This window comes from Hemitrygon akajei, chromosome 9 (genome assembly GCF_048418815.1).
Source record: "Hemitrygon akajei chromosome 9, sHemAka1.3, whole genome shotgun sequence".
In the NCBI taxonomy this organism is placed as follows: domain Eukaryota; kingdom Metazoa; phylum Chordata; class Chondrichthyes; order Myliobatiformes; family Dasyatidae; genus Hemitrygon; species Hemitrygon akajei.
Window position 1 is genome coordinate 161779311 of NC_133132.1, and position 19895 is coordinate 161799205.

At 40.2% G+C, this 19895-nt stretch overlaps 1 protein-coding gene across 1 annotated transcript in view; it reads right to left on the reverse strand.

Annotated features, from left to right (window-relative positions):
* Positions 1–118: 118 nt before the first annotated feature.
* tube1 (tubulin, epsilon 1) overlaps positions 119–19895 on the reverse strand; it is a 31056-nt gene continuing 11279 nt past the window's right edge. Inside the window, exons 5-12 of the mRNA XM_073057409.1 lie at positions 19311–19426; positions 17513–17634; positions 16191–16378; positions 15821–15987; positions 11602–11742; positions 9285–9425; positions 6799–6973; positions 119–1881 (exon numbers count right to left, since the gene is read on the reverse strand). Coding sequence (XP_072913510.1) covers positions 1723–1881; positions 6799–6973; positions 9285–9425; positions 11602–11742; positions 15821–15987; positions 16191–16378; positions 17513–17634; positions 19311–19426 — 1209 coding nt within the window. The 3' untranslated portion in view covers positions 119–1722. The remainder of the gene's footprint in view (positions 1882–6798; positions 6974–9284; positions 9426–11601; positions 11743–15820; positions 15988–16190; positions 16379–17512; positions 17635–19310; positions 19427–19895) is intronic.

Sequence of the window (19895 nt, forward strand, 5' to 3'; positions counted from 1 at the left end):
TTCCCTCGTTATGTGTGTGTTATTTTAGTCTTATGCCTTGATTGTTGCTTAGACAAGTACTATGTAAAATTATACACAATATTTCTCTCCCAAATTCATATATAAAGTGAGAAGTGTGTATGGCAACAGATTTAAGTTTTATTAGAACTACAGATATATTGTCATCAACTAAATTCTTTGGTATATATACAAAACAGATATGGATGTCAAAATCCAGCTTCTATTTCAAATCACCATATGAAATAGACTTCCTAAACAGTGCTACATTAACTGGTAACATTATTTTTGGTTTTTCTTTTTTTTAAAGTTAAAAAATGATGCAAGTTTCCACACAGATCTGTTTACAAAAATGATCCCAATTGAATTAATTTAACCAAACATGGATCTAAACCACAATAAATAATAATACAATCCGGAAAGGATTTTATTTGTAATCGAATAAGTTTTCTCTAAGGTACTGATTTGCAGCTCTGACGATTGCAAGTAGTTCAACACATTGTGAAGTGTTCGTTTAATTCCTTAGAGTGTACTGCAATGAAGTAACAAGCCTGTGTGAACACACAACGGTTGATGCTAGAAAAACACTTAACCCAATGGCAGAATAAATTGAGTAATTTTGTCCTTCCAAACACCAGGTTATCAATATTGGTGTGCTATAATTAATTCTCAGCAATATTATAAAAATAGTTCTCATCTCATTTAATGAAAGTATTAAGAGTGAAAACAATATTACTACTCATATGTGCAACATACCAACAGCTTTTCCTACTGATTCTGAGATAGATCTCAAGATTATATTTTCAAATGACATAAGCAGGCATCATTTTCACAACAGTCACACAATACTACCCGGGGAGGAGAGGGCGATTCAGGTTTGTCCCTTAACAAGCCGAGATTGAGCCCATTCCACTGTACTGAAGAGCAGTAGCTTCAAAAGCTCCCTGAGATAACCTTCAGATGAGCAGTATGAAGTGCCCACCAATTCGTCACTGGAAATAATGAACTGCTTTGAAATAAGTAATTCAGAGAATATGCACAATAAAGATATAAAACAACGCCACTAAGAACATTTTATATTTTGAGGAAAATACATCTCACTTTCAATAAAACTTGAAGGTGTGTTATTGTGTACCCTATATTTCAGTATTATACAACATTAAATTTCTAAAGGAAATCTAATGTAGGTTTTACGGCTTCATTATCCAATACAGTTCTGTGGAAAAATTTCATGTATTACACTATACTGCTGGCTCAAGGTGCTTGGAAGTAGGTATAGAGATGATGCCAGTTTTTATTAAAAAATGCAGAGTGGTGATTGCGTGGAATCGGCTGCTGGCGACGATGGTGGAGGCTGATACGATAAGGTTTTCTTTTGAAAAAAAAGACTCCTGGATAGGTATATGGAGCTTAGAAAAATAGAGGGCTATGGGTAACCCTAGGTAATTTCTCAGTGCATACATGTTCGGCACAGCATTGTGGACCAAAGGGCCTGTATTGTGCTGGGTTTTCTATGTTTCTATGCTTGGAATCAAATGACCTTGCCTGGTGTCTCAGGGCGGGACGCGTTTGCCCACGCACCACCTCCCACCTTACACTGCTTCTCTGCTACCTGTACCACACCCCTCCCGTGACACTCCACCCTCACCATTCCCAACACCCTTTCCCCCCACCTGATTTACAAGCTCGCTCTCTGCTCCATGTTGACAAATACAGTACTGTATTTTACGTTGCAATGGAAAGACGAGGAACATTGTTGATGATTTGTCCTTTAGTAGCATCCAGTTCGTTGTACTCTTCTATCAGGGATGTCAAGGAATTAGTTGCTTCTGTGAAACAGCTTTGTTCCATCCCATCCACATGAAGGTAGTGGTGAATATGAGCCTGGAATGAAGTTACCATTGGTCATTAAATTAATTTTGAAAAATCCTATCATTAATAGATATATCCTATTAACATGGAAACAGCAATACTGAAAATTACAAGAGCTAATAATAGGATTGACCCTTAGTGACAACTTTATCCAAGTTAAAGTCACTTAGTTCACATTTCTTCCCCATTTTGAAGTTTGTTCTGAACAACAATTGAACCTATTGACCATGTCTGCACGCTTTGATGGAACAAGTTGCCAAAAAGTGGCCACTCATTGTACGTAGGTCTTCTACTGCTGTAGCCCATCCACTTCAAGGTTTGATGTACATTCAGGGATGTTCTTCTGCACATCACTGTTATAATGTGTGGTTATTTGAGTTGATGTCACCTTCCTGTCAGCTTGAACTAGTCTAGCCATTCTCCTCTGATCTCCCTCATTAACAAGTTTTCACCTGAAGAACTACCGCTCACTGCATGTTTTTTGGTAAACTTTAGTGCAGTGGTTCCCAAACTGGGGACAGAGAGCAACTAAAAATCATTAGAAAGGAAAAGATGAAATATGAAAGCAAGCTAGCAAATAATTTCAAAATGGATAGTAAAAGTTTTTTTCAAGTATGTTAAAAATAAAAGAGAAATGAGAGTGGACATAGGACTGCTAGAAAATGAAGCTGGAGAAATAATAACAGGGGACAAGGAGATGGCTGATGAACTAATTGAGTATTTTGTGCAAGTCTTCACTGTGGAAGACACTGGCAGTATGCCTGATGTTTTAGTGTGTGAAGGAAGAGAAATGGGTGCAGTTACTATTACAAAAGAGAAGATGCTCAAAAAGTTGAAAGACCCAAAGGTACTTAAGTCTCCCAGACCAGCTGAACTGCACCCTAGGGTTCTGAAAGAGGTAGCGATAGAGATTGTGGTGGCATTAGAAATGATCTTTCAAAAAAATCATTGGACTCTGGCATGGTGCCAGAGGACTGGAAAATTGCAAATATTACTCCATTCTTCAAGAAAGGAGGAAGGCAACAGAAAGGAAATTATAGACTGGTTAGACTGTCCTCAAGTGGTTGGGAAGATGTGGGAGTCAATTGTTAAGGATGAGGTGATGGAGTACTTGGTGACACAGGACAAGATAGTACAAAGTCAGCATGGTTTCCTTCAGGGAAAATCCTGACTGATGAACCTGTTGAAATTCTTTGAGAAGGTTACAAGTGTGATAGATATAAGGGGATGCAGTGGATGTTATATTCAGATTCAGTTTATTGTTATTTAGAAACCACAAATGCAATGCAGTTAAAAAATGAGACAATGTTCCTCCAGAATGATATCACAAAAGCATATGACAAAACAGACTACACCAGAAAATCCACATAACGTTTGGACTTTCAGAAGGCCTCTGCCAAGTTGCCACACGAGGCTGCTTACCAAGTTAAGAGCTCATGGTATTACAGGAAAGTTACTGTTACTGTTATGGTTAGAGCATTGGCTGATTGGTAGGAGGTGAGTGGGAGTAAAATGATCCTTTTCTGGTTGGCTGCCAATGACAAGTGATGTTCCGTAGGGGTCGGTGTTGGGACCACTTCTTTTTATGTTGTATATAAATGATTTAATGATGGAATAAATGGCTTATTGCCAAGTTTACAGATGATACGAAAATTGGTGGAGGGGCAGGTAGTGTTGAAGAAACAGATAAAATGCAGAAGGACTTAGACTAGGAGAATGGGCAAGAAAGTGGCAAATGAAATACTATTTTGGAAAATACATGGTCATGCACTTTAGTAGTAGAAATAAATATGCAGACTATTTTCTAAATGGGAGAAAATCCAGGAATCTGAGATGCAGAGGGACTTGGACTTTTGTAGACATATCGCCCAGGGCATTTACCATCACTCATTGTCGGTCGGCCCATGCTAATGTTTCATTAAGGAGTGAGACTTCTCCATCTACCATTTCATGTTCAGATGGGACAGTGCTTGTAAACAGAGCCTGACAGCTGAGCAACAGGATCAAGTGGACAATTACTGCCATTTCAGGGAGGAGAGGTGTACGAAAATAGCTAATGCCTCCTTCTTTGCTGTAGATTCTTGACTGCATAGTTCGTCTGAAGAGAAATGAACCTATGCATGAGCATTAACATGATCAACAGATCAAAACCAAACCCCTTGGCTCAAAATGGTTGGCAGCTCATCTAGAAGGAGAACAGTGATCTCAAATCTCTGCTGCCTTACGACTATACCTACTCATGGGGAAGATTCTGGGAGTAAACCCCCAGGGAAAAAAAATCCAGATTTGGAGTTCCCAAGGCAGTCCTACACCTTGTTCAATGTTGACTGACAACTCATGTGGCACTGCTGGTACCAAATTGCATCGATCTCTGCCGTTCCTTTGGATTCATCAAAAGTGCGGAGAGGGGAGATTGCTCCATGAGCAATAGTTTGTTCTCCATGACATGTCTCCATGTCACTGACCGACAGAAGCCTCACTCACTCATGATCAGCAACTCAAAATCTGTAAGATGCCCCCAAAAATATTCAGCAAAATCTTTGTTGTAACAATTATGAAATATACCATATAAAACTCAGACAGGTTGGAAAAGATGAGATGATCTTCACTGAAGACAAAAGAAAACAATAAATTAATGACTATTTATCAAATACTACCAATTAAGACAGCCAATGAACTATGTAGATAGATTTAGAATAGCTTTTGATCATTAATCTGCAATGCAAATGATAAATGTTTTATCATAAAGCATTCAGTAAATAAATTAAATGATCGGACATTTAAATTAAACATTTTATACCTTAAATAGATCAATTTATGTATCGAGATGATACGAACTCCAGACCAGAATAGCTAGTGAGCCTTGGTTAGAACTATTCACAATAATCTGGAGGAGATACGCAAAGCAGTACTAATTGGGTATATTTCAGGCACAGGCTGACAGATTCTTGATGAGTCAGGGCATGAAGGGATAACAGGGAGAAGGCAGGAGATTGGGGCTGAGATAGATAGAAATTTTATTGATCCCAAAGTAAATTACAGAAACACAGTAGCATTAGAAGTGCACAGATATACAAATATTAGGAGAGAAGAAAGAATAAAAAATAAGTTACGTTAAAAATAAATCGGAGCGAAACAAAGCTTAAGCAGAGCTCTGGTAAACAGAGGTTATTAACAACCTATCAGCAGGGGGTCATTCCTTCCCCAACTACAGGTTGACTCATAATAGAGCCTAATGGCCAAGGGAAAGAATGACCTCATATAGTGCTCTTTGGAGCAGTGCAGTTGTTTTGGTCTATTACTGAAAGTGCTCCTCTGTTCAGCCAAGGTGGCATGCAGAGAGTGAGAAACATTCCCCAGAAATGCCAGGATTTCCCAGAGGGTCCTTTGTTCTACCACAGCCTCCAGTGTGTCCAATTTGACGCCTATAAACAGTGTCAGCCTTTCTAATCAGTTTATTGAGCCTGTTGGTATCACTTGTGTTGATGCTATTGTCCCAGGACACCTCCACATAGAAGATTGTACAGGCAACAACAGACTGGTAGAACATGTGAAGGAGAGGCCTGCCTTCTCCACAGAACCCCCTCAGGAAGTTGAGGTGACTCTGCCCTTCTTGCACACAACCTGTGTTGGTGCTCCACTCAAGTTTGTCATCAAGGTGCACTCCCAGGATATACTCCAGGTATATCCTGGAGTATACATGGATACTCCAGGTATCCCAGGAGTGCACACCTGGGAGGATACACTCCCAGGTATCCTCATATCTACATCCTCACCACCAATAGTAAAAGGAAGCAATGCAGGCTTAGTCTTCCTTAAGTCCTTCACCATCTCCTTTATCTTACTGATGTTGAGCTGCAGATGATTCAGCTTGCACACTTGACAAAGTTCTCCACCAGGGCCCTGTATTCATCCTCCCATCCTCCCTTGATGACCCAACTATCAATAGAGAATTTCTGCAGATGACATGACTCCATTGTACCCAAAGTCCGAGGCTATCAGGGTAAATAGGAAGGGAGCCAACATAATCCCGTGTGGGGCCGCGGGGCTGCTTACAGCTGTATCTAACAGACAGCGCAGAAGTCGCATAAGCTGTGGTGTGCCAGTTAGGTAATCCAGTATCCAGGACAACAAGTAATTTGGCATGGCTGAACTCATGCGGTAGGTAATACCAACTCACAGCAGGCAGTTCAATAGCTGGAGTGCAGATTTGTTCTTTTACAGAAATATGACTGAAATCTGTTGTTCACAAGCACAGCAAATGCACCTCCCTTCCTTTTACCACTGTTGATCAACTCTTGTCTGCTCATCACATTGAAAACCCATTCATAGTAGCGTTGGAATCTGGGATTTGCTTGTGTCGCCATGTCTCGGTGAAACACATAACACTACATTACTGGTAGACATTTTGTGTCCTCCTGAGTATTGCGAGGGAAAACGGATCAGCCAAACTCGATGGGCCAATGGCCCAATTCTCCCCCTACATTTAATGATCTTATAATCTCTGCCTGAGAAAGGAGGAAAGCAATAACATTGGCTCTACTTGCAGATCCAGTACAGTTTTTGTGTCCTTACTGTGGGCATCTAAGTCGCTCACAACTTGGGCTCAGCAGCTGTCTATGAACACAGAACAGAACTGCACGTGAAGCCCATGGGAGCAGGTGGTGGATGGTCGTATGAGAAGCTGGTGCACATCACAAGTCCTGGTTTTGCAGCCACTGACGCCAGGCAGACAGTCTCTGAAGAGTATTGATAATGGCTGGGGTCACCCGTCTTGTAAAGACACTGCCCAGAAGGCGGCAATGGCAAACCACTTCTGTAGAAAAATTTGACAAGAATAATCATGGTCATGAGACCATGATCATCTACATCATACGACATGGTACAGAATGATGATGACACTGAGGTAATGAGTTGGTTGTAACCTACCTTTTTCTTGTAGAGTTTTACAAAGCGATCCTTGAGATCTGTGAAGGTGGATTTAACACAAGTATTATTGGCCAATGCCAATAGAGAATGTGTGTGTCCCACAGGAGGTATCGAGCAGAGGCTCGTTTTCCATCCTTCTCGATTCCATGAGACAAACTGAAGGGAAGGTTTCAATCTAGAAGGAAACATTGATGTTATTCTCTTATGACTCAACTGATCAATTGTAATTACAGTATAAATACAATTGCTGCTGTCCACATACAGACAAGAACTAAACAATTATTGCTGTAAAACTGAGAGAATTCTAAATAACTTGATGTCAGAACTGTTGCAAGTTGGTTTGTTTTCTCTTTCTCTAACTTCTCTCCAACTGGTTTCATTAATCTATCAATGAAGTAGCTCCACAAACAGCAGAATCACCTCGGCAACCTTAGCCTTACCCTTTTCATAGGCTCATTTTATCTCCAAGGACTTTTCCATAGATGCTGCCTGGCCTGCCGAGTTCCTCCAGCATTTTGTGTGCGTTGCTTTTATTATCAAAGTATGTAGATGGAGCTCGTCAGCCTGGGAAGGCAGTCCATCGAAGAGAGGGAAAACTCTGATTTCAAACCTCCACTCATGGGAAAGGCTTCGGGAATAAACCCTGAGGACCAAACCAGAGCTGGAGTCCCTAAGGCAGTCCGACGTTGACTTCAACCTCACTCTAGCAACTCCTGCGACGACATTGGTGCCAAGCTGTATCAGCCCTTGCCCTTCCCTTGGACAACATTTGTGTCGTGGAGAGGGAAGACTTGCTGCATGGGCAACTGCTGGTCTTCCATTCAACCTTGCCCAGGCCTGCGCCCTGGAAACCATTCTAGGCGCAGATCCATGGTCTCATGAGACTAACGGATGCCACCACCATGTACTCAGAATACAACTCTGAGATTCGTCTTCTCAAGATAGCCATAAAATCTAGAAAACCATAGAAGTTGTTGAAAGAAATAAATCTATTCTCCCCCATACAAAAAGAAAAAGAAACAAAAACTCGCAAATCTTAAACACCCCCAACCTTCCCGTGCATAAAATCTAACAGATCACCCAAACCACCAGCCTGCCAATTGGCAACAAGGAAGAACACGAAAGAAACATGGAACTGAAAGAGGCCAATATGAACTACAGTCCAATCCATAAATCTCAGAATTGTTAACTTTGGCAAAAGTAACAGGACCCAGCGACACAAACCAGTGGCCCTTCGGAGAACCACTCACTCTCCTCCACATATGCCTCAATATTTCAGGCTTCCTCGACACTTCAATCAGCAGGAAATGTAGTCGATCATGGCCCCACGTCTCATCTCGAGCTTCTCCTTGTGGTAGCTCATGCTCACATTTCTCTCCTGGAGTTTTCTCTCGGGAACAACAGAGCACTAGCTCACTCGATTGAACTGCAAGTCACAGGCTCCAACGGTTTTCAAAACAAAAGTAAGGTAAAAAGTAGAAAAACCAAAATGATTGACTGTTTGGAGATGTTGCCTGAGGAATCGTTGCTCGCTAGCACCATCTTGACTGGAAGAAAAAAAGATTTGGGAGTTTTTCTTTCTTTTTCTTTTCGTGTGGGGGGGAAGAATGGATTTCTTTCTTTCAACATCTTCTGTGGTTTTCTGTATTTTATGGTTTTCTTGAGAAGACAAATCTCAAAGAGTTGTATTCTGTGTACATACTTTGTTAATAAAAGCAACTCACACAAATTGCTGGAGGAATTCAGCAGGCCAGGCAGCATCTATGGAAAAGTCCTTCTATGGAAATAAAATGAACCTAGGGAGAGGCTAGGGTTGCCTTTCTTAAACTTACTCACTTTCTCATTTTCCAAATTCTGAGCTCCACTTGAGATGGAGTACAGCACAGGGACAGGCCTTTTGACTCAGAATGTTGTGCCAAACCAACTAAAGAGTAAATCAACCCCCCCCCCACCCCAAAAAATAACTAATCCCTCCTACCTACACGATGTCCATATCTTCCATCTTCCCCACATTCAGGTGCCTCTAATGTATTTGCCTCGACCCCCGTACCAGGCAGTGCATACCAGGCATCCACCACTCTGAGTACAGGAACTTACCCCTCACATCCCCTTTGAACTACCCACCCTCAGCTTCAATGCATGCCCTCTGGTATCAAGACATTACTACGCTGGGAAACAGATACCCCCTGTCAACTCTATGACTCAAATGTTAACTGTTTCTCTTTTCACATGTTTCTTAGCCTTTTGAGAAGAACTGTTCCACCCTCCGTGAAATACTCGACAGAAGAAGCTCATTAACAGACAATTCATTGTCAGGTCAGATAAGATTATTTCACCTTGTTTTTTTTTCCTCAGATTTCCCGTACTCATCAACAGGAAAAAAAGAAATCCAATGGATTTCACATACAAGTTTAAAAATAAAAAGGCAACAGTATTAATTTAACGAAAGGAACAATAAAAAAAAATTGTTCAGCATATTCACAAACCTCTCAATATTTCTTCTCAGGTCAGAAATCTGAACATTTCCCCGGACCAGAAGTGCACAGGCAAGGTATAGGTTACGTTTTGGATCAGCATGCATTAACTGGTGATCCTTACTGAAAGCATCAGTGAACATCTGATCCAACCTGTTTAAATAAACAAATAGGCAATCAGATAAACAAATAGGCAATCAGATAAACAAACAGGCAATCAGATAAACAAGGGGTGGGATTTTTTCCCTAGCAGGGTACACGTCAAATTTATAAACATATCTTTATTGTATTAAAAACTATTAAACCTACTCAACTATATCACAATTAGTATTAGTGATTTCACAGTAGTAGTACTATTAATTCAGGACAACTGCTGTGAAATTCCATTTAAATGGAGCATTGTTAACTTGTAGATTACATGATTTAATCTATGGACATCAGTTCTGAAGGGAAGTATCAAAATGCAAGCATTTAATCTTGGATTTAGTGACAAATCCTGTTGTTGGTGGTGGGGCTCAGCCTAGTGATGGAAATTGCCTGTCACATCCTCCGCTAGTCATAAATGGCATATGATCCAAGACCTCATTTAATTTCATAGAGTTTTGTTATCTGATTAGATAGCTAAGAGTATTATTCTGCTTTATTTCAATCATTTTAATGATTTCTAACTGATTAATTAGATTTTGTCTTCATTTTTCTAATTATTTCAATTTCAGTGTTTTTTTTAATTATCTCCGTATAGCAAGGCATTTAAAAACTTTAAAAATCAATGGTACTCTTACAAAAGGCAAGGACTTGCCATTATTCAAAGCCGATCAAAGGAAGGTCCATTGAATTACACCATCTTCTGCCCAGTTACTGCTGAGAAACTCGCCACTGAACTCACAGGAGATACACCCAGATAAATTCCAGGTAATAGGCCCAGCCAAAGTGATTTGGTCATTCTGAACTTCAGAATAAATTTTGGGTGTTCCCCCAACTCAAAGTACTTAAATGGACTCTACATATCAATTTCATGCAAACCAAAAATGTTTACATCAATCTTTTGTTCCTTAAAAGGCAGAAACCCTTCTTTTTCTGTCAAGCTCAAGGTCATGGAAAGTGATGACCCAACATGGAGTTGAAAATTCAGTGCTGCTACCCTGATTGTGAATCAAAGGTTTGCACATTTGTTGAGCTAGTTGATTCAAGCTTCTAAGTTTATGCTTCACCTATTTACCTTTTCATTTAAATATTTTTATTTTCTTAGAGATACAGTAAGTCCATTGTAGCCCAAAGAACCCATACTGCCCAATTACACCCATGTGAACAATTAACATACAGTACATGTCTTTGGATTGTGGAAGGAAACCAGAGCTCCCAAAGAAAACAGACACAGTCACGGGGAGAACATACACATTTCTTACAGAAAGTGGCAGGAATTGAACCTGGCTCGGTGCTGCTATAACAGCGTTACACTAACTGCTATGCTACCGTGCAACCCCGAAATAAATAAATATCTAAAGTATTCATTTAAAAATCTAGAAGACAGATCAGGCTTGACTGAATCAAAGTTCCTTAAACATATCGGTAAAGCTCATGTTGTTTCCCATCAAATCCTGTTACCTTCCTCTTACCTTCTTTAAATTTGAAATCACACCTGACATGCTTTAATCTGTGCTTTATATTTTCTTTCTCATATCACTGAGAATTCCCTTTCTACTTTCAAAACATGTTGACAAGCTCCTGCCTGCTTTTCCCCCCGACCAGTTCCAACTTTTCTCCACTGCTTCAAGGAATACCATCGCAAGAGCTAAAAGAAAACTAGGACAGAAATATTGTTCGACTATTTAGAATTCTATCATAATCCTAACTCCAATGCTATTATTCCCTTGTCACTACGCACTTCCTTACATGCCCTGATCTTTTATACCTTCTATGATTCCCTGTGTTGGGTTCGTCAGATCATTTTCCACCGTGGCATTCTTCTGTTCAATCCACACCCTTGCATGTACCCGGCACCGAACTGCTGTTTGTTCTCCGTCTTGCTAGTCTTAGCCTTCCCAGCCAGGTTCCAAGTGCCCACCCTTTCAAATTAACAAGAACCTTCTTAATTCTCCTTCCCAATCCTAGCCACTATTGGTCTTTTGTACATGTTCATTTCTTTTTCTGAAAAGTGTAAAGTGCTCCTAGTACATTCGGAATATTACAATTGTTACGTGACAGCCTACTCAAAGCAAATTAAATTACAACTGATGAGCAGTTTCTGCACTGATGCAGAGATCATCTCGTCCCAGTCCTAACATCAGTAACATCAGAGTAATGTTAACTTTCCTTGTGAAAGCCCTACCTTCTTGTAGGGATATTTAAATCAGCCAGGGTGTATAAAGGAGTTAGACTAGAAACGAGGTAATGTAGCCGTGGAAACGGAACCAGATTCATGGTAATCTCATTAAGATCCATGTTGAGGGACCCTTCAAATCTGGAAGAACTGCAGCAAAGATGACAGAAATTAAATTAACAAAGCTGCACAAAATAGGAACACAACTCCAATACAGTAAATTCTGAGCAATTATGTCATAGCTATAAAGTACTGTGCAAAAGCTTTAGACATCTATATAGCTAAGGTGCCTAAGATTTCTACATAGTACTGTAGTAGTCAATGTGGAGCACCATGGGAGGGGTGTGGAACAGGTGGCAGAGAAGGAGACCAGGGTTGAGGGGTGGCACAGGTGCAGATACACCCAGCTTTGAGACTCAAGCCAGCCCTGATATACAACGGCCCCATTCTCCCTGTAAGCTTTGTTGCCCTGACTAATCAAGAATCTATGAACCTCAAAGAACTTTTGATGAAAAACCCCTCAACCTCAAATGTTAGACTTTGTTTATCTTTTCACAGATGCAGCCTGAATGCTGAGTATTTTCAGTATTTCCTGTTTTCATTTCAACGTGCAGATTATTCACCTCTCGTCCAACCAATTCAGGAATATTAATGATAGATAGATAGATAGATAGATACTTTATTCATCCCCATGGGGAAATTCAACATTTTTTTCCAATGTCCCATACACTTGTTGTAGCAAAACTAATTACATACAATACTTAACTCAGTAAAAATATGATATCTGGCTTGCAAATTCACTGAATATTTTACATTCAAGACTCTCCATCTCATTTATTAGAAGCTGCGGAATCTGCCATTGTCAGATAATATCTGAAATTTTGATTTCAATATCTCGCTACTGGACTTCTGATAAAACAAATTATTACAGCTTCCGGTGAATGGAGGCAAAGATTTTATCTAATGTATGTCTGTCCTCAACAGATGTAGCTTATCCAATCCTACATTTGTTTTAACCCTCTTTCTTTATGCTACCCAGTTTCAATAAAAGTATTTCTGTTTTTCCTGATTTTCAGTGTATATACACACACCTAATCTACTCAATTCATGATTCAAGATTAGTATCATTTTCAGTACACAAGTGCAAAGGAGAATGAAATAATCGTTACTCCTGATCTGACACAGCACAAAAATGAACAATAAGGCAAAGAATACAATAATAAAAATACAATATAAATGCAAAAGATAGCTTATATACGTAGATCGATTTACGTACATAAAGTGATGTTAGGTATAGGAGTGTCTGTACATAAGGTGACTGACAGGAAATGATAAAGTAGTGGTGGTGGGGGTGTGGAGGGGTGGGTTATTGGGTGAAGATGTTGATCAGCTTTACTGATTGGGGAAAATAACTTTTTGAGCCTGGTGGCCCTGGCTTGGATGCTACGTAGCCTCCTCCATGATGGGAGTGGGGCAAACAGTCTTTGAGCAGGGTGGGTGGGATCCCTCATAATATTGCTGGCCTTATTCAAGCATCTTTCTGAATATATGCCCTTGGTGGGTGGGTAGGCTACAGCCAGTGATGCGATGGGAAGCTTTGACTACCTATTGTGGAGCCTTCCTGTCTACCATGCAGTGATGCAGCATGTCAAGATATTCTACTGTCCATCTGTAGATGGGTGTGCATAGTCCAGCTCTCTTCAACCTCCTCAGAAAGTGGAGGCATTGATGAGCTTTCTTGATTGAGCAGAACGTGGTCTGGGACCATGGAAGACTGTGCAAGATGTGCACTCGCAAGAGTTTGAAACTGCTCACAGTTTCCACAAGACCATGAGACACAGGAGCAGAATTAGGCTACCTGGCCCATCGAGTCTGCTCTACCGTTCAATCAGAACTGATTTATTATTTCGTTTAACTCCATTCTCCTGACTTCTTTTGGTAACCTTCGACTCCCTGACCAAAAGAACTTATCAATTCCTGTTCATATACTCAATACATAACATTACTATAGTACTGTGCAAAGGTCTTATGCACTCTGGTTCTCTCCCCCCCCCTTAAAGTTACACAAAACCTTTCCTACCAACTGCAATAAACTTATAACAATAGTTCATCTCTGTGCAGCAGGCAAACACTCAATAGTCTCTGCTTTATTATTTCATACATTATTTCACATTGGTACATTATTGTGTATATTATTCTGTACTTTATTATTAAGTCTTCACACCAAATGTGTTTTTAAATGTTGCTGCTGTAACAAAAAAAAATTACCAATAAAGTATTATTATATTTTCTTGGCCTCCACAGTTATCAAATGAATTCCACAGATCCACCACCCTCCGGCTAGAGAAATTCCTCCTCATTTCCATTCTAAAGGCACATTCTTCTATTCGGAGGCTGTGCCCTCTGGTCCTAGACTCCCCACCATAGGAAACATCCTCTCCACATCCACTCTAAGGCTTTCATAATTTGATGTTTCAATGAGAGATCCCTCTCTCATTCTTATAAACTCCAGCAGGTACAGCTAGAGAGCCATTAAAAACACTTCATTAACCCGTTCATTCCTGGAATCATTCTCATTAACCCCCTATGCACCCGCTCCAATGCCAGCACACTCACAATACTCCAGTTGTTGTCAGATCAGTGCCTTGTAAGGCCTCAGCATCACCTCTTACTTTGCAGCATACTTGAAATGAACGCTAACATTGCATTTGTCTTCCTGATCGCAGATTCATTCTGCAAGTTAGCCCTCAGGGAATCGTGAACAAAGAGTGCCAAGTCCCCTAGCACCTCTGATTTTTGAATTTTCTCCCCATTTAGAAAACAGTCTAAGCCTTTATTCCTTCTACCAGATGAATAATCTACCTTCAGACCTTTCAGCTTCCCAAGCATCTTCTTTGAAATAACTACACTCACTTCTGTCCCCTGACACTCTCAAATTTCTGGCATAATACTAGTGTCTTCCACAGTGAAGACTGATGAAAAATACTTGCGTTTGTCTGCTATTTCTTTGTTCCCTCATTACTACCTCTCCAGCGTCATATTCCAGATTCTGATATCCACTCACCTGCCACTTACTCTTCATACAGTATATTGGAAAAATCTTCTCTCTCATTGTATTTTTCATTGCCCTCTGTTGTTTCTTTTTAAAAGTTTCCCTACCCCCTACCTTCACACTGATTTTTGTTGTATTATATGCCCTCTCTTCTGCTTTCTGCTGTCTTTGACTTCAGAATTAGGTTTAAATTCACCGGCACGTGTTGTGAAATTTGTTATCTTTGCGGCAGCAGTGCAGTGCAACACATAATTGCCCCCAGAAACTCCAGCTATTGCTGTGCAAGTGGTATAAAGAGGGGCATGAGTGGGGCGAGATCTCCTGAAGATGATAACCATCTCCTTTGACTTGTTGATATTTAGGAAGTAGTTACTTGGTTGGCACCAGACCTCAAACTTGTCTGTAGGCCACAGGTTACCTTCCACGTTCTCCTCAGTAGGATAGAAATTGCCTTACTGCATGTTATTGGTGTCAAAGAATATCACCCTAAAGTTATTTATAAAAATCCCATAAACATCATTATCTTCAATTTAGAGAAACTCAACAATGCTGTTCTGTGAAACTCTCTGTCAGCGTCAGCGATGTTTCACTTGATTGATCTGTTGCAAGATCTTTGCAGGGTATGCAATACCGTTTATTTTTTTTTAAATTCCCATATTCACATGCAATAGGACTTTGACAGTCCACAACACTGAAAGGCCATTGGCAAGCAGGGGTGTAGCAGTATTCAGCTGCACAACAGCCCTCAGGAAGAAGCTGTTTTTCAATCTTGCTGTCTTGGCCAAGATGTTTCTGTATCTCTTACCAGATGGCAGGAGATTGAACAGTGTCCAGGATGGGATGGGTCTTAATGCTGTAAGGCACTAAGAGTTCTAAATTGTCTCCAGGTCCAGTAGTGGGGTCCCAGTGATGTGCTGAGCCATCCTAATCACCAGTTGGAGTACTTTGTGATCTGTCTTGCTGCAGCTAGAGTACCACATTGTTATTCCCTATGTCAGTATGCTTTCTATCGTACATCAATAAAAGTTGTTCAGCAATTTTTGGGACAGATTAGCCCTTCTTAAGCAGCTCAGGTAGTATTGTCACTGTTGAATTAACCCCCTCTCTGCATATAGATACAATGTATATCCACTGCTTCATCTTTGTCTATAGAAATGTATATAATGTGTCACTCACCTGGTCAAGTTCAGAAGCAAGTTAGCAACAATATTGTTCATTGCATCAAATGGCTTTTCCTGCCTTTTGGCCTCACTCTGACTAGAGATCAGAGTACTTTTCATTTTCACTGATGCCATTTTGCCACTGGCCATCTGCTGGATTTTGTTGACTATGTCCACCAAGGACTAGATTTAGAAACAGAAAGATTAGTAAATCTGCCTTTTTAAAATGTGGCATCCTCCTCAAAAATTAACCGCATGAATTTAATCGGGAAACAAGATGGCTACGACAGCCAAGAAATCAAACTGTTTTGTAGCCCAACGTTGTGTCTAAAGGTCCAATATGAATTTGTAATTGTACCATGTCCAAGTATAAACCCTGTACCTACCTGATTTTCAATAGGTAGAACACAATCTGCATGTTCAGTCAGCTCCTTCATGGCGAGAACACTATTATAGGGAGAGGTAATAACATCATCTTCAGCAGAAGGGTAGACGGAAGTAACAAATCTGTAAACCTCCGGGAATTCATCCTGCAAGAGGCTCAGAACAAAGGTACCTAATCCAGAACCAGTTCCTAAAAAAAAACAAATGGATATAGGTAGGGTAGGTGCAAGCAGGCTTTTTCCACTGAGGCTGGGTGGGACTACAACCGGAGGTCACGGGTTGAGGGTGGAAGGTGCAAAGCTTAAAGGGAACATGAGGGGAAGCTTCTTCACTCAGAGGGTTGAGGGAGTGGAACAAGCTGCCAGCACAGGTGCTGCATGTGAGCTTGATTTCAATACTTAAGAGAAGTTTCGATACGTACGTGGATGGTAGGGGTATGGAGACTATGGACCTGGTGCAGGTTGATGGGAGTAGGCAGGTTAAATGGTTTGGCATGGACTAGATGGGCCGAACTGCCTGTTTCTGTGCTGTGCTTTTCAATGACTCTAAACATAAAGCAATTCTTGTTAAAACTTATTTCTCAGGTTCAATTACAAGTCATATTTATATTCCTGTTGCTCAAAACAAATGATCGAAGTTACAGTTGACAGAGAATGAAAAAGCTACAGATGCAGAAAATCTTGTGTCAGAAATCTGTTTTACTTTGCAAGCTCAGTTTAGAAGTAGAGGCACATCTGCACTTGGGCTGTCTGGGTAACAGAAATTAGCCCTTGGAGAATCCACCAATCACTGCTCAAAAAATGTGATATACGGAATTTATGTGTAAAAAAACCCCAAAATTCATGTTTCTCAACTCACACTTTTTGATACACGTATAGATCCTGTAGCTTCATGTTGTGGATACGGAACATTTTCCAAGAAAGCAACCCACCACTCCCTCCAACCCCACCTGTAACCCAGAGGCCTCCGGGAAGTTTCTTTCTTCTAAGCTACAAACTATGTTTGAATGGGTTCCACAGTGTTTCTTTGTTTATGGCTGTCTGTGGGAGGATGAATCTAAGAGTTGTACACAGGATATACACTTTGATAATAAATACTATGAATCCCGTTCAGATTCCATGAGCTGCTGGGCAGTCGTAGCTTAAACTAGAAACACTGTAGAAAGAGAAATGAAATTAATGTTTCACTTTCCGCTGATACTGCCTGGCCTGCTGAGTGTTCATAGCATCTTCTGCTTTTTACAGATTTCCAGCATCTGCAGCTTTTGATTTTCAAAAATAAAAGGTTATTTGAAGGTAGCACATTGTAAACAGGCAAGACTCACCTCCACCCATTGAGTGAATTAAAAAGAAACATTGCAAAGAATCACAGTGTTCAGCTGTTTTTCGGAGTGTATCTACAATTTGGTCCCGGTACTGATTGCCGTACTGTTTGTACCCCACTGCCCTGTAGAAGAAAAAAGAAAATACAACAATCAGCCAGATTTCTGAACATTAAGTTATGAAATATTATTTTATAATATGTTCCATCATTAATATACTCAGACACAGCTAGAGAAAACAAGTAATTACCAGTAAATCTGTTTAATAACAAATCCTTCTTCACTTACCAGCCAGCTTCCTGCTATGATCACCATTACTTCTAACAGCTCAGTAATCTGTTTTTTTCTTATCCTGTATAAATGGAAGGACGTCCCTTTAGAAGAGAGATGAGGAGGAATTTCTTTAGCCAGGGAGTGGTGAATCTGTGGAATTTGTTGCCACAGATGGCTGTGGAGGCCAAGTCATTGGGTATATTTAAAGTGGAGGTTCATAACTTCTTGATTTGTCAGGGTTGCAGGGAGATAGGGTTGAGAGGGATAATAAATCAACCAAGGTGGAATGACGGAACAGACTTGATGGGCCGCATGACCTAATTCTGCCTCTATGTCTTATTGTCTTAAGACACAAGAACATAAAAAATAGGATCAGGAGTAGGCCATCCGGCCCATCGAGCCTGCCCCGCCATTCAATAAGATCATGGCTGATCTGTCCGTAAACTCAGCTCCATCTGCCTGCCTTTTCCCCATAATCCTTAATTCCTTTACTATGTAAAAAGCTATCTAATTGTATCTTAAATATATTTAATGAGGAAGCCTCAACCGCTTCCCTGGGCAGAGAGTGCCACAGATTCACCACTCTCTGGGAAAAACAGTTTCTCCTCATCTCCATCCTAAATCTTCTCCCCTGAATCTTGAGGCAATGTCCTCTAGTTCTAGTCTCACCTACCAATGGAAACAACTTTCCTACTTCTATCTTATCTATCGCTTTCAAAATTTTGTATGTTTCTATAAGATCCCCTCTCATTCTTCTGAATTCCAGCGAGTATAATCCCAGGCGACTAGATCTCTCTTCACAGGTTAACCCCTTCATCTCTGGAATCAACCTGGTGAACCTCCTCTGCACTGACTCCAAAGCCAGTATATCCTTCCTCAAGTATGGAGACCAGAACTGCACATAGTACTCCAGGTGTGGCCTCACCCTGTATAGTTTCAGCATGATATTATATGAATAAAACTAAAATGTAAAGGGAAATAATAAAAATTTGCAGTGTTCAAAGTAACTTTATTATCAAAGTACATACATGTCACTATATTCAACCGACATTCATTTTCTTTTTTTCCCCTGTGGGTAATCATAGTAAATACAACACAACAGAATCAATGAAAGACAACAACCAACGCACAAAAAAAAATCTGCAAGTACAAAAGGAAAGAGAAAACAAAAAAATATTGATAATAAATAAGCAATAAATACTGAGAACATGAGACGAAGAGGCCTTGAAAGTGAGTCCATAAGTTGTGGGAAGTTTAGTGATATTGCAAGGCATCATACTGTGGAGTTGAAATGGAGGGGCTGGATCTCAAATTAGTAAAAGTGATGTGGGAACTACAAATCAATGATTTTAGTTCATTGGTATGTTCTTTATTTCAGTCTCCAGTGTGTTAAACAGCCAATTTCATGTGGAAATGCAACTCTACAACTCAATGACTAGGACTTAGAAAGTCCAGTTAGATGTTAGACCAGCAATGTTACGGACCGGAGGAATGAACTTCCACAAGCACTGGCCACATGTTTTCTTACCAATTGTTACCTGAACCAGATACATCTGATATCAGCTGTTTATTGTCAAAAACATCTCTCAATGGACCCTGAAGCAATTCATTAAGGACACCTTCTTCCATGTCAATGAGTACTGCCTAAAAAGGAAAGAATATTTTCAGTAAGTCTAATTACACTTAACAAATCAACCAGATGTAACTGAAACAGATAAACAAATTAGAAGCAGTTCTAGGCTATTCAGCCCCTCCAGCCTACTCCCTACCTCTATTATCAATCCCTGTCCAAGACTCTGTCCCATTGACTTTCGAAGGGAGTTACCTCATCTCTGTCCTAAATTGGTGATCTCCTACTTAAAAACAGTTAACTCAAGATCCAGAGATAACCTCCACAAGAGGAAACAAGCTCCACACATCCACCTTGTTAAGATACCACAGGATTTTATTAGTTTAATCAAGTCTCCTCTCCTAAACTCCTGTGGATAGGACCCAGATGGTCCAATCTTTCATCATAAGCTAACAGACCCATTTCATGTATTAATTTAAATAAATATTTTCTGAACTGCTTCCATTAACATCATCCTTTTAAACTGGATCTGATATTATTCCC